Here is a 21952-nt window from a genome sequence, read left to right as displayed (position 1 = left end):
CGAAGAAAACCCTCCCCTCGCCGCCTCGGCCTCCTCAAGAGAGTTGCTGGTTACCTTCACAGCCCCACTGTTGGCTTCGATGTAGATCACATCTCCAGCTTCTACTCGCTCTTTCTGCAAACTTTCAAAAATGCTGGGGTCCAGCTTCAAAAAGAGAAAAAACCCAAAAACACGGGTCTCGGGAGAACTGTAACACAGCATCTATTTCCAACATACCGTAAGGTTCCTCTCCACAGGAGACTTGCGGTAGCTCCCGCGTGACGCTCTGGGGAAAGTGTGTGCGTGCGCACAGACACGGGAGCCCACTGGCTTTGGGGAGGTGTCCCCTAGAGACAGCAGGAGTGAGCGCCCCGGGAGAGCACCAGGGAGATCTATCTTCTTTCCTTTCACTCCCAAGGTCGCAAAATGGCAAATACGGCTCTGGCTGCTTTGGGGGCAGGTCTCTGCCGTCCCCACAGGATGGGCCCAATGCCCCCTTTGGAGGTTCCGTCCCTGCTTCACTCCTGGGCACCTCAGGTGTGGGGGGGGACTTCCCGCGAGCGACGCCCCTGCTGGACCTGCCCGCTCTCCGTGGCCGCACCCTGTGGTCCCGTGGTTTTGGACAAGGCTCCCTGAGCCTCCGTTTCCCCATGTACACAGGAGCACCCAGGTGTAAACATCCAGAGGGAGACACAAGGCAGGATGGTTCCCAGGCCCTCGGACTCCAGGCCTTGTGTGCTCTCCTGGGTTCAGTGAAGGAGAGGAGCGTCCTCGGGAGACCGCGGCTTTCCTGCGCGTCGTCCACAGTCAGGCCCCCCTTCCCGTTCAGTGTTCTGGGACAGCATCTTTTCTCAGGACTCAGGATTTAAACACAAGTTTCTCAGGGCGCTTGGTTCGTTAAGCGTCTGACTCATTTCAGCTCAGGCCATGATCCCAGAGTCGTGGGGTCGGGCCCCGTGTCGGGCTCTGTGCCGAGCAGGGAGCCTGCTTGAGATTCTCGCTCCCCCTCTCTGCCCCTCCCTGCTCTTGCATGCTCTCTCTCCCTCTCAAAACAGATAAATAAACTTAATTAATAACTTAACAAAACTTAAATAAGCTTAAAAAAAAAGTAAGATTCTGTTAAACTTCAAGGACACCTGTTTCTCTCAGTTAAACTCACATTTTTATAATGTGAAAAAAACGTGGGCTTTGTCTCAGAATTAAAGAGTAAATACCCAGGCCTCAGTGAAAGAAGGCAGACACAGAAGAGCACACGTGTATATGACTCCACATACAGAAATGTTCAGAAAATGGATCGGCAGTTGCCAGCGGGTGTGGGTGGGAAGGGGCGCTCTCGCCAACGGGCACGAGGTGTTTTGGGGTGCTGACCGTGTTCTAAAATGGTTTACCACCCTGTAAGTGGATTAAAATTCCTGGAGCTGCACACTTAAAGTAGGTGACTTTGACTTAAAATTAACTCCCCATAAGGCTCTTAGAGACAGTACCCACAGGAGCAGCTCGGGGCTCTGCGCCACGGGCAGGTGGGGCCCGGCAACCTCCGGGCGCACAAGGAACACCGCTTATGACGCGGGGCCTGGCGCGAGGGAGGCGCGCGATGTTGGTGGCAAGTAGGTATTCTGTCCGCCTTCCCGGTCACTACCTACACCAACTATTTGAGCTCCTCTGTCCAGGTATTTTGTACGTACGCTCAGAAGAGCTAGAGGTACTCATCTGGGCAGAAGAAACATTTCTTTTCCCCCTCGTGTTATTTTTCTTTTCTTTTAAAGCTTTTATTTATTTGGAGAGACAGAGACAGCATGGGTGGGGGAGGGGCAGGGAGAGAGGGACAGAATCCCAAGCAGGCTCCCTGCTATCTGTCGGCACAGAGCCCGACGTGGGGCTCAAACCCACAAACCGCGAGATCACGACCTGAGCGGAAACAAAGAGTCGGACACTTAACCGGCCGAGCCACCAGGCGCCTCCCCCTTTCTGTTATTTTCTTGAAGAAACTGTAAAGCGGCCCAATGGAGGGCAGAAGTGTAAGAGGCGGGCCTGACTTCAGCTATCCTACACTGGGGAGGGGTCTTTTTTTTTGGCCTCAAGCACTTTAATATCGGTTAATTTCCCAAATGAATTGACTGAAGATGTAATTACTGGGAAGGCAGCAGATCCTACTAAGAAATCTAATTAATACCGAATGGGGGAGCTGAGGGGGGGTTTAAGAGAGACGTCTGCAGAGGCAAGCTCCTGAGGTGGAAACCCTGTTAGGAAGAAGAAAAACGACCCTCTGCGGAAGTGACATTTTTATGATCTCCATAAAGTGGTGACCAAGAAGCCACTGTACAGAATCAAGGAACCATAAAACCGCAGAAGACGGTGAAGTGGAGAACGTGAAGTCATATGGTCGATGCGCCACAGGTCACAGATGGGTACCCCGCGGCCCAGAGAGCTCAGCTGACTCCTAAAGGTCACACAGCAAGTTGGAGGGACAGCACAACAGCCAGGACACAGTCGCTCTGCCCGGGGCCAGGCCGTAGGGCCCTCGGATAACCGCTCAGCCCCCTGACGAAGCCTCAGCTCCCTCATCTGTCACCTGAGGGGAATTATACGCATACAGAATTATATGTCTGTTGCAGCACCTGGCCCGCGAAGGGCCTGCCACATCCAGTCAACAAGAGCTAGAACGCCTCTACCTACAATCCCGATCGGCCCGTTTCTCTGACGGAAGGCGCTCGCGGTGACAGCAGCCACCAGCGGCTAGGGAACTAGGGCTACACCCAGAGCCGCAGCTTTTACGTCCTTCTAACAACTCCAGGACACAGGCGGCCAACACCCCAGCAAACAGGTGAAGAAACTACCGCTCAGAGATGAGGGAACTCGCCGCAAGCCGCCCCGCCGCCGGCGCCAGAGCCTGGTCTCTCTCTCAGACCTCGTGTGGCACCAAACCGCACTCTTCCCCTGGCACCCCTGCCACCCGCGCCCTCCAGGCTCACACACGAGGGTCTGAGCGGGGGGATCGAGGGCCCCGCGCTGCCGGCACTGCGGCTTCCCCACAAAGCTCCGGCCTGGGCAGACCCAACCACTGACGCCGCTGTAGGGGCCGCGGCCCCGCCTCCTGAAAGGGATGGGCATCAGGATTCTGTGCTTGGGCCCTGGCGACGTGCATTCGTCATCTTCTATGACTCTTACCAGACCGCTCCGTGCCGCTTCTTTCTGGAAGCATGGGCACTGTGACCTGAGCAATTAATCCACAGGTTCAGACACAGGCCCACGGCCTCTGCCACACGGTCAGAACAGAGGCTACCGGAGGGCACGCTCGCAGCCCGCGTGTTAACGTATGGTCTCCTGGGAACCCATGGGAAACTGTTTATTGCGTCTCCCTGTGCACTTGGCCTGCCCTCGGCACTGCTCCGTACACACACATCCTTGAACGGCCCCGTGACGTGTCCTCACCCGTGGCGCAGAGGAAACTGGGACACAGACAGGTGACACCACTTGCCCCGGGCCACATGGTGCCGAGAGATTCTGAGGAAAGAGTTGAGGAGCACGTACTCACTTTCAGCTGTTTGGTTCCTTTGGCTGTTTTCAGTCCGATGATCACATGGCTGATGGTCTTGCCGTAGCCCCCCATGGGGTTCTCCGTCTCACACGGAGTCAGCTCCGTGACTTCGCCCTCGTAAACCTCCTTGGTCTCCTTTATCCGCAGCCCTGGAAGGGACGGCAGGTGAGCTCTGGTGAGAAGCAGAATTCTCTCCTGCAAGTTCATATTCTCTCCCTCTCCCACTCCTCAATGGCCTTTTTAGCCACAAAACTTCCTCGTCACAAAGACTGACAGGTCAGTCTTGCCAATAACGTACGCCCAAGGCTAGGAAAGTACTGGGTAGGAAAATACTACAAACGTACATGTAACCTGGAGGAGCTGTCAGAATACGGACAATTTCATGTCAGCTTCTCAAAGGGACTTTCTCGGTTCAAATCTAGAATTTATGGGACAAGCTGTAACTCTCAGAACAGCTTCTGCATCTGTCCCACCTGCAGAGGTGAAGTTTAGCTTTAGCCCCTGTTTAATCTCTGAGCCCAACGCCACTAGAGCTCCGCTGCACATCCCCTGGTTTCTTGTGGTTTTGATCCTTGAAAAAAAATTTCAAAACCAAGGGAAGAACTGCTTACATCCCTTGAGACACCAGCAGGCCTGAGCTCGGGGCACCAGGTGGATGAGAGGTCCGGGCCAAGTGATTTGTGACCTGCCCCGTGTCCTGGGCCTCTGGCTGACCCTGGGGCACACCCTGAGAAGAAATACCCAGTTGTCATTCAGTATTTGCAGTGGGTTGTTTTAGTTGTTCTAGAAGTTTTCCAAGGCCACAGTAGTTCCCAAAGCAACCCCCCAATAATAAAACATCCACAGCTTTCAGATCAGAATGTTATAAGTGAAGGCAAGTGTCTCTCCTTGTTCGAAACATCAACCACATAAGCTATTCAATACTTGTCGCCAAACTAATTTTTAGAACGTGATCTCAGTGCCTTTTTATATATGTTTTTGCTACCTAACGTGCTCTTCCCTCCTTTTTGGCTTTGCCAACTCCTCAGCTAAAACACTCACTCCTTTGAGAAAGCTCGCCTGGCGCACCCTTCTTCCTTACCGTCCGACGACTCCCATAGCAGCCTGTGCCTCCCACCCGGCACTCACGTGGGACTGCCCGGACTCTGGGGACCTGACTGCCCCTCTGCGAGACAGTCAACAGACACACACGTAAATGGATGAATGGGGGAAGCTACTCAAGGGGTGGGGGATGGGGGGCAGTCATCGGGCAGACCATCCAAGACCTAAGAAATCTGTCTACGGATACTTCCGCAGTCTCTGTAATGCCCATGATCTCTAAGGAAGTTGCCATTTGATGCAAAATCCACCACAACACCCCCCACCCTAAAACCCAGGCCTCATCTGGATCAAACCTTTTTTGCCTCCAAAGTCAACACAGGCATGCCCCTGCAGGGAAGAGTGACCGAGAGGGTACAAGGAGCTTCTGGAGTTCTAATACTGCTCTCTTGATCTGGGTGTTGGTTACATGAGTGTGTTGACTTTATGAAAACTCACTGAGCTACATACCTATGATTAGGGTTTCTTCCTGCGTGTATATATGTACCCACATACATACACAAAGAAAATTGGGTTTTTCTTTTCTTTAAAAAATTTTTTTTAATTAATTTATTTATTTCGAGACAGAGAAAGAATCCCAAGCAGGCTTTGCATGGTCAGTGCTAAGCCCTTTGCGGGGCTCGAACCTATGAACCGTGAGATCACGACCTAAACCCAAATCAAGAGTCAAACATTTAACCGATGGAGCCACCCAGGCACCCCTTGAGTTTTTCTAACAAAGCAATGATAATTACTAATAACTAAAGGTTTTCTTTTCTTCTTTTTAACTCCGTTAGGATGTATGTATGTGTGTATAAAGTTATAAGTAAGCTCCACACCCAGCATGGCGCCCAACACGGGGGCTTGCACTCACTACCCTGAGATCAAGGGTGGGACTTTAACCGACTGAGGCACCCAAACGCCCTGTAAAAAAAGGTTTTCTTAAGACAGGAAAACAAATGCATACCCCTGAACACCGCTTCTCTGGAAGCACACACGCGCCCGGGCACGCACAAGCTCTCCCAAATTCCCAGGGTCTGAGTCAAGAGATACAAACGGCTTTGTCTGGAACCACAGCCCACCGCAGGTGAGTTACCAGCTAACGCATCTGTTTCCCAAGAATTCGACATCAGCGAGAAAGCAATTTTAAGTCACTGTACATGCCACCCACTCAAAGGCAAGGAGGAAAACACCCCTGGGTCCCACCAGTGGAGGACGGGTACAGAAGGAGTCCCTACATTCAGGACAGCGGCAGGCCACACCAGTAGAACATACTAGAAACCTATGGCTGTGGTGGCCTCTCCACGCACAGAAGCAGCCCTCCCGGGGCATGCGTGTCACCGCCTCGTCGGATCCCGCACTGGGACCGTGACAAGCACAGGTGCCAGCACATCCCAACCTGCCCCGTCAAACAGCCAGAGTGAGGACATTTTACAGACGGGAAGTCAGCTCCAAGACGGGAGCAAACGGTCCTTTCCTCCTTCGCGGCAGAGCCCGGACGCGGGTGCAAGTCTTCTGGCTCTGAGCCCCGCTTCTTCCCAGCACGGGCCCAGCTCGCTGACTGCCTTGCCCACAACACTTGCTCTGTCCTTCCCTCTCCCGGGCAACGTGTGCCGCTGACCTCAGCAGCCCCCCCTGCCAGCCCTTGGGTGCGATCCGAGTCCCCACCACACGCGTGCTTTGCCCCAAGGAAAAAACACCAACGTAAGGGAAACCCAGAGGTTAAAAAGATAGAAGACACGTATCAACCAGCCTATCATGCAGACCATCTCCCGATTCAAACAATAATTCAAAAAATCTTCCAAAAAGAAAAAGCACAGTGTGACACAAGACAACTGGAAATGTGAGCGCTAACTAGACACCTGATGACATTAAGGAACATACCGTTCGCTATTGCAGGCAGGACAGCGGTACAACGCGGTTTCCTCTGAGTCCTTATTTTTCAGACACATACTGAGATATTTATAGATGAAAAAGCAGGTCTGCAATTAACTTCAAAAGACTCTGCGGGGGGGGGAGAATGGGGGCTACAGACCAATCAAGATCAACTATGAGTTGAAGCCTGTTGATGAGACGGGGCGGGATGGGGGGAGGTCAGCATTTGACTACGTTTCGACTGCACGTATGAGGCTCAAAACAGGCGTAAGTACAACTACGATGCAGGATCGAGACCGCCGCTACTGTGGGGGGGGGGGGGGGGCCAGACGCGAAGGGTCCTCTGGGTACCGGCCACACTCTCTCGACGGGTGTTGGCGGCATGGGTTTTCCATTTATGACAATTCACAGAGCTTTATTCTGTGTGCACACAAGAGTACCACGTCACTTTACACAGAAATACTGAGGTAAGTCACGGGAGGGGGGGGCACCTGGCAAAGGAGGAGCACGGCTCTACACCCCGGCCAGAGTCTCGTCACGGCTCACCCTGTAGAAACCCGAGAAGTTTCCACAGCCCTCCGTGCCCTGGCGGCACTCAGGCCATTTGCCGCTGATGCTCCGGGGTTGGCACTGCCCTCGTTATTAGTCTAAAGCTGCCCCGATGAGGCCAACGTGCAGTCGCAGCGGAGAACCGCTCACTTAAGAAGGCCCGAAGAACTCTGTCCTACTCACATCAACTACTTCTCATGACAGGTGGCCCAGACACAGCGTGGGTGTCCTCACCATCAGGCCACCTCTGTTCCGATATGCAAATAGCCCGGTGGCACAAAGAAACACGGCCCATGGGGCGCCTGGGTGGCTTAGTCGGTTAAGCGTGCGACTTTCACTTAGGTCATGATCTCGTGGTTCATGGGTTCCAGCCCCGCGTCGGGCTCTGTGCTGACTGCCAGCCCAGAGCCTGGAGCCTGTTTCAGAGTCTGTGACTCCCTCTCTCTCTGACCCTCCCCTGCTCACGCTGTCTCTCTCTCTCTCTCTCCTAGAAATAAATAAAACATTAAAAAAAAAAATTAAAAAAAAAAAAAAGAAACACGGCCCATTGTGTCGGGCACTCTCAGTCACTTCCTGCTTTTAAGCGTGGGCATTATCTTATCATTGGGTCGCTGCCTTCTTTCCCCAGAAACCCAACCAGATCTCTCGGGCAAAGATCCCTCGGACATTAAAGTTAAGGAAGGGTTCTTCTCTACCTTCATTCAATCCGACAGCCTACAAATGGAAGTTTTGGAACAGCCCCAAAAGAGAGGTCATGTTTCATTTTCGCCTTACCAAAATCTGAGTTCCTGAACATCAAGACAACCATTTCCCAAACTATCAGAAGCCTGTGACATCCTTGGTGAATTCTGTACTTTCAAAATGAAGGCGGATTTTTTTTTTAAATCAAAAATTGTGTAGCCCACAGAGATAAATTCCTTCCAGTGGAGTGCTTCGCTCTATTTCCTGTTAATGACCATGACATGACATTCCTTGAGTGGGGAAGAAAGGCATTCCCGTCTCTCACTAGTGCCCGTATTTGTTTAGAAGCTGCTCGGTGCTGACAGGCAGGCGGGGGCCGCGGCTGACGGACAATGGGGGTGGCTGTTGGCCAGGGAAGGGGCCGGGCGGGCGCTATCTCTGGCACCGGCACCACAAACGACCCGGGTTTCATCTGCTGGCTCGGGTTTCCAAATCCCTGACAGGGACCTTCATCACGTCAAGGAAGCAGCACAGACTCCTTGCTCTTTATTTCTGGTCGGCTTACCGCTTCCTCCCCACCCCTGGGCCAACCTCACAGGGATTCAAAGGCAGGGGAAGATGGGAGGGTTCCTTTTTGAAGATGGTCAATGGCCTGCCTTTTTATTCGGTGGCAGGATCAAGAAATTCTCTTTACCTCGCTGCCATCAAAGGGACTGCACTGCCCTCCCCTCAAAAATGGCAACGCGCAGGACGGCTGCCTAGCGGATTTATCTCTGTTTTCAAGTTGCAAAGCGTTAGTCGCCTTTATGCAACCTGAGCGCATGCACTGATGAAAGTCAGTTTTGTCAGATTTTATCGATGGCAGAAAAACCTTTTTTTTAAATAATTATAGATAAATGTTAAAAGTGCTCGAGTATTTGCGCCAGTTGTGGCATCTTAATTAGGGAGCTAAATGCAACTTTTGGTGCGTGTTAAGTTTTCAGAAGGGATTCGGAAAGATTTTATAAAGTCTGCATCCTGTGACCCATTTCCACCGTTACTCCAGTTACGATGCAGAAGCCCAGGGACGGCCAAACACGTAACGACACTGGCTGAACCCCACAAACGTGCCCGCTGCCAAAGAAGCGACACCCACACCAGGCTCCATTTAGATGACCTTTAAAAGGGCGAAATACAGGGTGCCTGGGGGGCTCAGTCAGTTAAGCGACCAACTCTCGGTTTCAGCTCAGGGCATGATCTCACGGTCTGTGAGTTTGAGCCCCACGTCAGGCTCCGTGTTGACGGCATGAACAAGCCACATTTAGGCCTCTCTTCCACATCTGATGGGTGCTGGAGTTTCCCCGGTGTTTGTCAGTCAGGGATAATGGTGCTGAGCGATTCTCTGTCCCCCTCTCGCTGCACCTCCCCCTGCTCGATCTCAATCTCTCTCTTTCTCTCTCAAAATAAATAAATAAACTTTAAAAGAGAAAGAAATAAAATAACCAGCTCTGACGAGCACAGAGGCCATGGCCGCGCGACCCCCGCACTCTTGTGGGTTGGCGAGGGAGAGGGCAGGGGCTGTGGCCAGACAGGGCCGGAGTGACAGCTGCGGTGTGCGGCCCTGCGCCGTCCCCCGAGCCGAGCGGTGACGGCATTAGCGTTGACCTCATGAAAAACTGTTAAATTACAGGCATGCTTTACATACTTTTCTAGAAGTATGTTATATTTCAGTTTATAATCGTCACCAGAAACATCTCATGTTTCACAGTACCAAAGATTTCCAGTAGGAAATATTCTGCGGTTAAAAAGAGTCCCTACCTGGGGCGCCTGGGTGGCTCAGTCGGTTGAGTGTCCGACTTCGGCTCCGGNGCGCTGGGGGGCGGGAGGGACAGCCTCTCGCGGGAAGCCGGGAAGAAGGTCCGCATAGGACATTTCCCAATTTCTAAACACTGGCAACGAACTCAATGTGTATTTTAAAACACCCTGTGTAGACCAAGCAGAGCGTCTGTCAGCGGACACAGACTGAGCGCTAGTTCCTCCCGCCAGAGGCTTCTGTTCCCCACCTGCTTTAAAGTCCACCCCGTCCCTCATTCAGAAACCTTCAGCGGGCCCCGCTGCGTGCCAGGCACCGGGGCCACAGAGACGCTCCCTCCACAGCAGGCGCTTAACAGACACCCACTGTGCTCCTCTCCAGACTCTCCCATCCCCGGGACCGGCCCCCTCTCTCTTACAGCCCCACGTCTAGTCCTCTGGGCAGGCCTGTCGGCTCCACCATCCAACTGGATCCGGAATCCGACTACTTCTTACCACCTCTGCGACCACCAGGGCCAAGCCCCCACCATCTCCAGCTCCGACTCCTCACAGTCTCCCCGCCGTCCCCTGTCCGTGCCCCGGCCAGGCGGAGCCTTGGACAACCCAAACCACTCTCCAATGGCTTCTCTCTTCACGCAGCGAGAGATGCCAGGCCCTCATCGTGCCTAAGACCCTCCGCAATTCACCCCTGACCTCGGTGCCAGCAGTCCCAAGGTAAGGATTCTGGGTCAGACAAATCCACTCTTTCTTGACTCTCATCGTTTCCTCCGAGCTTCCCTGTAAGTTTCCTCCTGAAGAACGCTTCCCTTGTTTTGACGACCAAAGGGCCTGGAGAGCGTGCAGCCCCCCGTGACCAGGATTTGTAACCCATGACTCGGCAACCACGTCCTGGAGACAGGCTCCCACAGGTGCAGACAGACACTACATAACTTTTAGTATCTGAAACGGAATAAACTGTTTCTAGATGGGATTTCTTACCACCTTTATTCCCCCAGAGCTGGGCAAGGAGGAGGGCCCAGACATCCTAGCGTACAGAGGTAAATATTTGGGAGAGGCCATTTTCTTTTCGTCACAGGTCTCCAGAGCACAGGCTCTAGAATCAGAGACGTGGGTTCAGACTGCAGAGCTGCTGCGCACTGGCTGGGTCACTGTAGGCAAGTCATGTAACTTCTGAGAGTCTGCGTCCTCATGCACAAAACAAAGGCAGAGGATTCCTTAGGGGAATGAGAGGCTATAATCAATGTTGGGGGGCCCTGCCCCTACAAGCCCAAACCTCTGCCCGTCCCCACATGGCTTCCTCTGGCTCAACATCCAGGACCAGGGACGCTCCAGCATCATGGCACACGAAGCTCATGGCATCAGTCAAGCCCTTTCACTGGACAGGCACCTTTAAAAGCACAATAAGGCTGCCAGGAAAATCTGCCTTTTTTTTTTTTTTCTTTTTAAACATCACTTTATAGCCACATCTATTTTGTCACGTGAAGCACCCTGGCCCCGTAGCCAGGGCCCACGTTCTCTGACTGCTGAAACACTTCAGCTAGGAGAGCTGGGTTTGTGTGAGGCTCGCAAAGATAACACTTCCGGTACCAAAGAAAATGGCAGTTCGACAAATACAAGCTGGAAAGGCATTTGCAGCATGAGGAGGCTCAGCAAACCGGGCAAATGAGCGCAGTCCTTGCCCCGGACACGGTACTCACCGATGGCCCTACGGAAGTTCTCCATCAGCACCTCCGTCTTCTTGATCTCCGTGGAGTAAACTTCACTCCCCACCATGGGGCAGAAGGGGACCTTACTGCCCAGTTCCTGAGCAATAGCCAGCGCCAGAGCCGTCTACAGAAAACAAGGGGGGTGCATTCGGCTTACGTTCTTGAAAACATGATAGTTCAGAAACACATGCTATCAAAAACTTATGAATCCAGAATAACCGAAAATCTAGTCTGCTTAGTTTCAACATCATTTGGCATGTTTCACACAGTAAATGCTGAATGACTTTTGTGGACGGTCGATTTATAACCTAAATGGCACCTTTAATCATCCCCGTAATGACCACAGTCATCACTCACTGACACCAGTGCGGGCCCGACGCTAAGTGCGTCACGTGACCTTCCCACTTGGCCTGTGAGGTGCACACTGAACGCTCCCCACTTTACAAACAGGGAAACTGAGACATGGGAGAAGGGAAATCACATGTACTGGGAACTGTAATCTAGAAAATGGCAGAGTGGGAACTTGAACTCTGGGCAGCAGGGTCCCAAAGATCGTTCCTATCGTAATTAACAGTCTTCCAAAACTGTCCCCTCAGTATCAAAACAGGGCTCGGAACACCGCTCCAGTCTCAGTCTCTGAGCTACTACTCACTGTTTCTACAGGCACAGGAGGGCACCAACCCACAGGCCGTCAGAAGACACTACTCAAAGGCTGAATCACATGCCATTCGCTTTGGACCAAGCGGCCCACACACGGTGAGGAAGGATGCGGGAGCTATGAAGATCCTCGAGCTATGAGCCGGTCTCACGTTACACTTGAACATGGCCTAGCAAACTACAGATTGATTTTGGTAAGATAGCTCCAGTTGACAGATGCTAGACACAAGCAGACTGAACAGATGTACGGTCAGACGTCAAGTATGAAAAGCCAATGCTTCAAAGCTGGTACAGGACAAGGAAACGCCAGAGCATTTTCATGCTGTTTTTGTCTTTCCTCAAATCTGAAACAAGAGCCTGGATAAGGTCAGTTCCCAAGGGGTCGGGCTGAGCAAGAAAAACAAGCTCGCACTGCACAACAAAGGACACCCTGAGACAGTATTTTAAAATCGGCCCCGTAGAGTTCCTCGTAGATTTTCTTTTCAATGCCATTTTGGTGATAATTTCAAGATAGTAGCATCTGCTCCAGAATCAGCCTGTAACGCAGCACAAACGCACTGGCGGAAAGGGCAGAAGCCAGGCTGTAGTCCTGGTCCTGCGACTCATTTTCCCTGTGACCCCAGGCACATGGCAAACCTCTGGTGCCCAATTTCCCCGCCTGTCAAATCAAGGTCCTGGATAAAATCACAAGTTGCAAACTCACTCCCCAGAGCACAATTCAGTTTGCCCTGCTGAGTTTCATATGGGTTTTTAAACTCAATCTGTTGCTCTTTTTTAAATTTTTTTTTTTAATGTTTTTATTATTTCTAGGAGAGAGAGAGAGAGAGAGAGAGAGACAGCGTGAGCAGGGAAGGGTCAGAGAGAGAGGGAGTCACAGACTGAAACAAGCTCCAGGCTCTGAGCTGGCAGTCAGCACAGAGCCCGACGCGGGGCCAGAACCCACGAACCGCAAGATCATGACCTAAGCGAATGTCGGACGCTTAACCGACTAAGCCACCCAGGCGCCCCCTTTTTATAAAATTTAAAAAAAATTTTTTTTTTAAATTTATTTCTGAGAGAGAGAGAGAGAGAGAGAGAGAGAGCGCGTGCATGTGCAAGTGAGCAGGGGAGGGTCAGAGAAAGAGGGAGACACAGAATCCGAAGACAGGCTCTAGGCTCTGAGCTAGCTGTCAGCACAGAGCCCGACGCGGGGCTTGAACCCACAAACCGTGAAATCATGACCTGAGCCGAAGTCGGACGCTTAACCGACTGAGCCACCCAGGCGCCCCTGCCCATTCGTTAATGTTGGGAAATTTCCTATAAACATCAAGGGATCTGGCTACTTCCAAGGAACCAGAGGTCAGGCCGCAAATTACCTCCATTACCTCCCACCGTAATGGGCCTCCATTACCATNAAAAGTCTTGGGGGGGGGGGGGGGGGTTGGGGTGTTGCTCTGGCCACCACAGCCACCCTGCGCTTTCGTGCGTGTACCCAGGCACCTCCCTCATCCTGGGGCCTGTCTGAGTGGGCATCTGAGTCCGGGACCGAGGCTGACACCTCTAAAACGGTCATTCTCCGATCCGTCCACCCTCTAGCCGATCCTATGACCTTCTGTCACCCCGCTGTCTCACCCAGGTATCTCCACGCCCTGACTCCACACCCCGAGTTGTGACCATCAAAGACAGTGACTCTATCTGAGTCGGTGACATCTCCCCACCTCTGGCTAATAGAGAAGAGATGATCAGTACCCTTCCACTAAAATACGATAAATACTTGGTTAAGACATGCTTCTGGCATGTCTGGTCTCTTCCTTGTACAGGTTCCCAGAAGGCGGTATACAATGCAGCTATTCCGCCCACGCCTGGTCTACAGTGCTAGGTCCCCTGCATGAGGTCTCGGTGGACCCTCCCAACTAGCCTATGAACTTGAAGATCTAGTATTTGATATCTGATGTTGTGTTGGATAGATTCAGAAACTGAAAGACACAAGCTACTAACTCACCCAATGTCAGTTAGCATGCAGCAAAGCCAAGAGGCAATCCCCAATCTCTGAGACATTATTTCTTTGTGACCACCCCCCCATGCAAGGGGCACACACAAAAAAGAGGTTGTTGCCAGAAGAAGACAAGAAATCCGCTTCATTTCCCATCTCATCTGAGCACCACCCTTCTGTAAAACCCGAGCCCAAAGCCCTGCTGTGAACAGCGCGACGTCCTCAAGAGGGGGCCGTCCACATGGACCACATACCTGCGTCCCTAAAACAGCACCGTCTCCTGCCTCTACTCGGGTGAGCTGCCTAAACGGCGGGGCCCGGCGGGGCCCTGGAAAGCAGGATTGTTACCACACGCCTTCGCGTACTCGGAGAGGGACTGGACAAGCCGGTGGCGGTGAGAACTTGCCCTATTTCCTGGAGGGAGATGGCGCAACAGCACAAAAGGAGCGAGCAGTGTGGGCTGCCGGGAGAGCGGCACACTCCACAGACTCCTGGGAAGTCCCTCCTGTTACAACCAGCCAGGAATAAAGACATCATAAGAAACTCCAGAGTAGTAAACCACCGTCGCCTTGGAAGCTTGGAGGGTTCTGACACAGCAGAAAGCCCAGCAACGCAAGGTGGGAAGAGAGCAGCCCCTGCACACGGAGGCTCGAAGGCCCAAGCGGGAGTAGGAGCGGTGAGCCACAAAACAAAGCAAAACAAAACCAACCGGAAACGCACTGACGTGCAAGGTGTAACCCTGGAGGTCCCGCCTGTGGCTGTGGGTGAGGAGGAAAGTCTGAGCGCGCTCTCGTGCAACTTTAGTCTTTACCCTCATGGCCAGAAAACCCGGACCCACGCCATTCGCAGCAGGGCCCCTCAGAAGCACTCCCAGGAGAAGCCGCGCAGACTCGATCATCCAAACACGAGTTCACAAGCAGAGCAAGAATAGTGAAAACACAAAGAAACAGATTCAAGGAATAAGAGGCGATCAAAAATAGCCAGATTAAAAAAAAAAAAAGAGGAAGATTTTAAAGGAAAAAAGAAATAGAACTTGTAAGAGGGGGATGCTCCTTCTTTACAAAGAACAAAAGCAAAAGCAAGCTAATACTCGCAGACAGATTTACAAGATCGCTGTTTTGCAACCACCAGGGTGGGAACTGGCACAGCAATAACCCTGGGGTGGGGGGGCCTTAGGGTGAAAGGGCATTTGCAACATCTCAGCAGGTCACCTCGCTTCCCATTACTGACTCATGACCAAGGGGTCCAGGACCTTCCCGTGAACCTGGCCTCCTGCTGTGACACAGTGGGACAGACATCAGACCCCTGCAGCGTTCTGCCAAGTGTTTAACTTTTCCTACTGATGAAATAATAAGATGATGGCTGTGGGACAGCTGCAGAACCTTCTTACAAAACAACTGTCCAGGACTCTTCAAAAATGTCAATGTCAAAAAAAGAAAACGAAACCAAACACGGCTGGGGAGGGTGACTGATGAGACACGGGCCGCCTGGGTGGCTCTGCGGTGCAGCTCAGGGTCCCGCGGCGGGTGAGCCCCACGTGAGGCTCTGGGCTGGCAGTGCGGAGCTGCTTAGGACTCTCTCTCCCCGTCTCCCTCTTTTATCTCACATCTCACTCGCACATTCTCACTCTCAAAATAAATAAACTTAAAAAAAAAGAGACCTAACAATGCATGCAACGTATGATCTTTGACTGTATCCTGAATTCAAAAATATACAAAATGAGAAAGCCCCCAAAAAAGACCAACTGGGAAAAACTGTAATATAGACTGACGTTAGCTAAACTGTTAGCAACGTTAAGTTTCTTGGGCGGATGATAGTATCTTGGGAACAGAACGTCCTTGCAGTGACTTTCAAATGGTTCAGAAATAGAGAAAATACAAATGTCACCAAATATTTACAATCAGTTTTTTACGTGCAGGGTGGACGGCGGATCGTCACACCATTCTTCCGACTCTTTTGCAGGTGTCGTGTTTTTCAAAATGAGAAAGAGAAAACGTTCAACGGGGTGGATTAAAGAGCAGCTTGGTCGCAGCCCACAAAACAGGTAGGCCGGGACAGAGGCCTGGAGAAATCATGCGGAGCACAGCACAGTCCAAGAGACGGAAACTACGGAAGACGAGGCTGTGAGACAAAGAAGACGAGACGAGAAGCCGTGGCCCGGGCTCCCAGCCCTGGCGCTGCTGACGGTCCACGCCAGCCCTTTCCTTCTCGTAGGGCCCGTCCTGTGCTCGCTTCGCGGCACCCATGCACTCCACCCACGAGACGCCAGCAGCGGTCTCTGCTCGGCCCACCCCAACGTCCCTTGGGGGGCAAACTGCCCCAGGCTGAGGACCTCTGCGTTCAAATACCCGACTGGAGTTCCAGAGGCAGCACAGAGAGAATAGGGAAGTGCGGGACCTGGAGAGAGACTATCACAGTGAAGAGATATCAAGAGATAACGCATCACAGTGAAACACCAAAACCAAAAACCTCCAGAAAGAAAAGACAAAATCCGCAAAATGGGACTCCTCAAAAGCAAAAATAGGAGCCAATAGGTAGCAAATATCAAGAGAAACAGCACCAACGGAAAACAGCTATGGACAGACTTCTATATCCAACATAACTGTCTTTGAACACAAGGGCAACGTGATAATTACAAACCTGACTTGGTCACCCACAAACATCTAGTAGCAACATCTAAATGATGTATTTTCCTCCTTTAGAAAGAAGAGAAACGGAGGGAGAGGGAGGGTCTAAGATACAAGATGGGAAAGCAAGCGGGGCGCCTGGGTGGCTTGGACCCGACTTTCGCTCAGGTCATGATCTCGCGGTTCGTGGGTTCGAGCCCCACATCGGGCTCTGTGCTGACTGCCAGCTCAGAGCCTGAAGCCTGTTTCAGAGTCTGTGACTCCCTCTCTCTCTGACCCTCCCCTGCTCACACTGTCTCTCTCTCTCTCTCTCCTAGAAATAAATAAAACATTAAAAAAAAAATTAAAAAAAAAAAAAAGACAGAAAAGCAAGCGAATAAATGGGAAATAACACTGGACAACCTGATGTCGTCTGCAGACAGATGATTAAAGCTCATAGTCATAATGGCATTTCAAAGGTTAAACTTTCTCACAAACCCAGCATTTCTTCTATTTTTAGACACCAATAGATGTAAATACACCATCAATTCAATTACAGGATTTCAGAATGATAACGTCATGATCTTACAACCGACTGGTTCGGATAACTGTCTGAAAGGAGGCATGTGGTACTTCGGGAAAGGTTGAGAAACCTGCCTTGGGTCACCGCCAGTCACCGCCAGAGCTGGAATGTAAAGCTTCCTCCCTTATGAACACAATCCCAAGGTCCTACGTTCTACCAAGTGGCCCTTGTGAGGGACAGGCATGACTCAGGCTGGGGACTCTGGTACGTCTCCGGTACCTGGCCGGGCCCCTCACAGATCCCGGCAAGCCACGCTGCCTCCTCTGCCGGGAACGCCCTCTTCTTCCCTGGGCAGCCAAACTCTCCCCCAACACGGCAGGGCGAACCCGACGAAAACCGTATCTCTGATTCCTTTCTTCTCTCCTTCCTCCCCATCTCTCACGCAGCCAGAATAGCGCAAGGAGAAGTGAGCCTTCAGAAAAATGGTCGCTGCCTGATTTTCTCTCCCCCTCAAGTAAGATGTCATCCCCAAGATTTCATGCAGCTCTGGGCCAAAAGAAATGTATTTCCGAGGCAAAGGAGACTGGAAAGAGATCAAGGACAAGTTCTAGACACAATGAGACCCCTCTGAGGACTTCATCCTCTCTCCTCTGGAGGTCAGCCAGGCTAATTTGAATTTTAGAGGAGCACGGATCTTAGATCCGCAACTGTATTAGTGCACATTACTTTTTCAACATACATATAACCAATTTAGCTAAACAAAGACGAGTGAAGCCACGAATTCAATTTGGCTTAAACGCGAGGATCATTCTCTTGGGCAGACGGAGAAAACGAGAGGAAGCGAGTACCTTGCCAGTTCCAGGAGGTCCTGCCAACAACACGGCTCTTCCAGCCATCTTCTTGCTTTTGATTAATTCTACTATCACGCCACACGCCTAGACGCCACAGTGGGAAGAAATAATAAATCAGCATTAAAACGTTTCACGTGGGGAAAATGTCCAGTTTCTGGTCCAAACAATTCACGCGCTCGTTCAGCCAACACTGCGCGCCACTCCACCACGGGCCGCGTCCTCGGTGCTGGAAGTGGCGGAGGGTGACAGGGGAGCAAGCCTTGCGGGCACGGAGCTCGCGTGTGGCCCGGCGGAGCGGACGTGCACAAACACACCGCATGAGATCGCTAACGTAAAGAAAAGAGGGTAACGATCCGGGGAGGCCTCTCTGATGACGCCGTATTTGACGCGGTAGCAGTGATTTTTTTTTTTTTTTAGCCTGGGGACCAGGGATAGACTTCAGGGGCCCAACACCTGAATTTGGGAATGAAATTGCAAACACAGTTGTGTGTATGTGTTCCCACACGCATTTTTCCAGGGCAGAGAGGCACAGCTTTCATCAGATGCCCAAATTACCCCATTAAGGGTTAAAAATCAAGGCACACACTACTAGTTGGCCATCGGTGAACCCCATAATGCTGTAAATACTGCCACTGGGGCGCCTGGCTGGCTCAGTCAGTTGAGCATCTGACAGCACAGAGCCTGATTGGGATTCTGTCTCCCTCTCTCTCTGCCCTTCCCCTGCTCTCTCTGTCTCTCAAAAATAAATAAGCAAATTTGAAAAAAAAATCTTATTGAAACTAGGGCGCCATAAGATTACCTGAATGCCTTTCAAATCCTCAAGAGTAAATTACTTGATGATTTCTTGATATACCCCAAGTTCATTCGAACTCTCTGCCTACTATTAAACCACTTATAGCACATATATACACACACATGTAGACACATAAATATGTGTGTATATACAAATTCCATAAATGGGTTACTGATTTTTATATATTTTAGAATAGTTAACTACAAAGAAGGCTGAGAGCCACACTTACGGAACACTCGTATCCCAGGATTACAAGGTGTCTTACGTGGATTTAATAACCTAACATATAACTATTAACGGTGCCTTCTCCTCAGGGCAGACTACGGTGCTCATTTATCCATCCAGCTGAATGGTGAGGACGCTACCCTAGTGACCGGGTCTTCTGACCACATCTTGTCTCCTCTACCACTACTTCCCATGGACTGCGGAGAAGTACCTTGTCCCACACTTAGACAGCCACTACAAAAATGTGGGTTCAGTGGTGCCCGGGTGGCTCAATTGGCTACATGTCTGACTCTTGATTTCGGCTCAGGTCACGATTTCACAGTTCATGAGATCGAGTTGGGCTCTGCTGTGTCAGCACAGAGCTTGCTTGGGATGCTTTCTCTGCCCCTCCCCCATGCTCACTCATACATACTCTTTAAATAAATCAATTTTTAAAATGTGGATTCAAAGAATGCATGTGGATGGGCTATATTCCATTTCTGGCTCAGTTGGAAAAGCCCAGAAGTTACTCTTCAGACACATGCTGCATCTCCAAGAAGAAAACAGAGCCACCCACTATGGTCTTCCGCAATAATGGAAGTTCATAAGCCTCAGTACTCTTTGGAAGGAAACTTTCCAAACCGTAGATGTGTGCTTTTAGTGACACGCCACGATCTCTTCCGTTTCTGTCAGTTTAAGCTCCAAATTCTCTCCAGTGAGATATGTTCAGTGGATTCTAAAATTTAAAAAGAACTGGACGGGCCTTTGAAAGATCACCTAGTCTCACTCTCTCATGTCTCAGGGGAGCAGATATTAAGGATGCTGGTGTGAACAGAGTCATGCAAGAACCTGGAAGCTGCAGCGGGTGCCCATTAATTCAATAAATAAATACTGAGCCCCGTTCACGAATAAGGTTTGGTGTAGAAAATCGTATTTCACCATCTCTCTTCTCGGGAAGCTCATATCCATAAGGAGGCATAATGGGTTGAAAACTTGTCTCTACCACTACCCACTGAGTGACTTTGGATCTACCCACCTAACCGCTGTGAATCCAATTTCCTCATCTCACGCTAATGGGGTTCAGGGTAAAGTGTCCTACTGTTGTCAACTTGCTTTGAAATGCAAAAGCGGATTGGTGGGTGGATAACTGAACAGACGGAGGATAAACCGACAGAGCACAATGCTCCCGGCACAGTTAGGCACACAGGCATTCACTCTACAAGTCCTTTAACTCTTCTGTATGTGGCCTAGTAAAGTGGGGAGCAGACGATCCCCGGTGCTGAGAACCAGGTTAGTAAAGCGTCCCCGGGAAGCGGAGGCTGGAGAGATTTCAAAGTCGCCCTGACCTCGTCAATATTTCCTTTTTGGAAAGACGAGGCTCCAATAGAAACCAGGGGCTTTTCTTTGGCCCTTCCTTTTAGCACAATCAGGCTGGGAGGCAACAGCGTCAACCTCGCATTAAGCGCAGGTTTCTGCAGCTGCTAAGCTATGGCAAAGGCCTTGTAATGAATCTGAGCTCAGCACGCGGCAGGCTGCAAAGTGGCTGTGATGTCGGAGAAACAGCACTGTCGTGAGTCAGAAATACTTGGGGGTACAAATCCCAGCACGACCATCGTGCAACAGCGGCAAGTGGATAGAGGAAGCGAGCTCCTCCACAGTCTTCTGCAAAAAATACACCACGAAGGGCCTGAATAGTTTCGGGGTTATAATGTAGCTGAAATGACTTGGCATCACTGCCACTTAACAATAAAAAAGTGGATTTGACTGGAATGGTCAAGAGGGATGCTGGGAGTGTGGGTGAGGCAGGTCGATCCTCTCTGGCCCCCACTTCCCCCCTTCGGCTCCCGAGGCCTCCAAACGAAAGTGAGTTTTCGGGAGCCTGGGTGGCTCAGTGGGTTAAGCATCTGCCTTCGGCTCAGGTCATGACCTCACTGTTGGTGGGTTCGAGCCCCACGTCGGGCTCTGTGCTGACAGCTCAGAGCCTGGAGCCTGTTTCAGAGTCTGTGTCTCCCTCTCTCTCTGCCTCTCCCCTGCTCACGCTGCCTCTCTCTCTCTCAGAAATAAAAATTTAAAATAAAATAAAAAAGTGAGTTTTCTAAGGTTGATCACTCCCCTACTTCAAAGCCCTCAGAGACTCCCCCTGCGTTCTCAAACTCCAAATTCCTTGCCATGGCCGAACTGAGCTCCACCGAAACGTGACGATTGTTTTATTTACGGGTTAAACGTTGACCGTGTCTCACGACACTAAAGACGGAAGCTCCGGGAGAGCAGGGACCTTCACGGGCTTCTCCCCCGCGTCCGCCTGCGTCGCGAGGAGAGCGCGGCCCCGGCGGGGGCTCCATCGGCACCCGTCAACGGCGTGGAGCGGTCAAGGGCGCCGCGGGTCGGCCCCGGTGCCGCCGCAGGGCCCCTCCCGCACCCCAGGCTGCGCCCCCCTCGCCGCCCGCTCTCCCTGCGCGGGGCACCCCGCGCGCGCCCCGCCCGCAGCCCCGCTCACCTCTCGCGCGTTCTCCTGGCCCACGAGCCCCGAGGCCGCCTGCTTGGCCAGGCCGCTCTCGTCCAGCCCCAGCCCCTTGACGTGGCTGTGGGAGGCGATGCGCTGCGTCTTCGTGGTGCTCTTCACCTCCTCAATCTTCATCTCGCCGGCGCCGGGAGCCGCAGCCTGCGTGGAAATCCGGGAGCAAGTACCACACGCGCGGCACCCGGGTTACCATGCGGCGGTTACTAGGGCGGTTTGTCAAGGCCCGCCCCTCTCGGCGTTCCATTGGCGAGGGCGGGAACGCCTCCGCGCCCCCATTGGCTCGTAGCCGCGCCCGTCGCGGCTGCCGGCAGGGTTCCACCCACCCACTTCCGGCTGTGCCGCGCGCTTGGCTTCCCCCACAGCCAGCGCTTCCGGCCCTGATGCTGGGGCGAAAATGCCACGGGACCTCTTAAGGGGTTTGGCCTTAGAGGGGGGCGCTGCACCAAACGGGGGCCCTGGAGTCTGGCTCCTAATTGTGCCACTATCTATTGTCTTATTTGAGTCATACCTTTTTGCGGAGCGCAAGTTATTACCTCCGCTTTGGAGATGGGGAGAAGGAGGGACTTCCCTAGAGCTTAGGACAGCCTGCGTTCGGGTGGAGACAGACAGAACTTAAATCCTACTGTAGT

The 21952-nt window shown here is 51.9% G+C and overlaps 1 protein-coding gene across 1 annotated transcript in view; it reads right to left on the bottom strand.

The window, feature by feature from the left end:
* Positions 1–21527, bottom strand: part of RUVBL1 (RuvB like AAA ATPase 1) — a 38777-nt gene extending 17250 nt beyond the window's left edge. Inside the window, exons 1-5 of the mRNA XM_077766859.1 lie at positions 21300–21527; positions 17803–17889; positions 11188–11320; positions 3515–3666; positions 55–144 (exon numbers count right to left, since the gene is read on the bottom strand). Of these exons, the coding sequence (XP_077622985.1) occupies positions 55–144; positions 3515–3666; positions 11188–11320; positions 17803–17889; positions 21300–21440 (603 nt within the window). The 5' untranslated portion in view covers positions 21441–21527. The remainder of the gene's footprint in view (positions 1–54; positions 145–3514; positions 3667–11187; positions 11321–17802; positions 17890–21299) is intronic.
* Positions 21528–21952: the final 425 nt, after the last annotated feature.

This window comes from Crocuta crocuta, unplaced genomic scaffold (assembly GCF_008692635.1).
Source record: "Crocuta crocuta isolate KB4526 unplaced genomic scaffold, BGI_CrCroc_1.0 scaffold296, whole genome shotgun sequence".
In the NCBI taxonomy this organism is placed as follows: Eukaryota; Metazoa; Chordata; class Mammalia; order Carnivora; family Hyaenidae; genus Crocuta; species Crocuta crocuta.
This window is presented reverse-complemented; position numbering and strand designations above follow the sequence as displayed.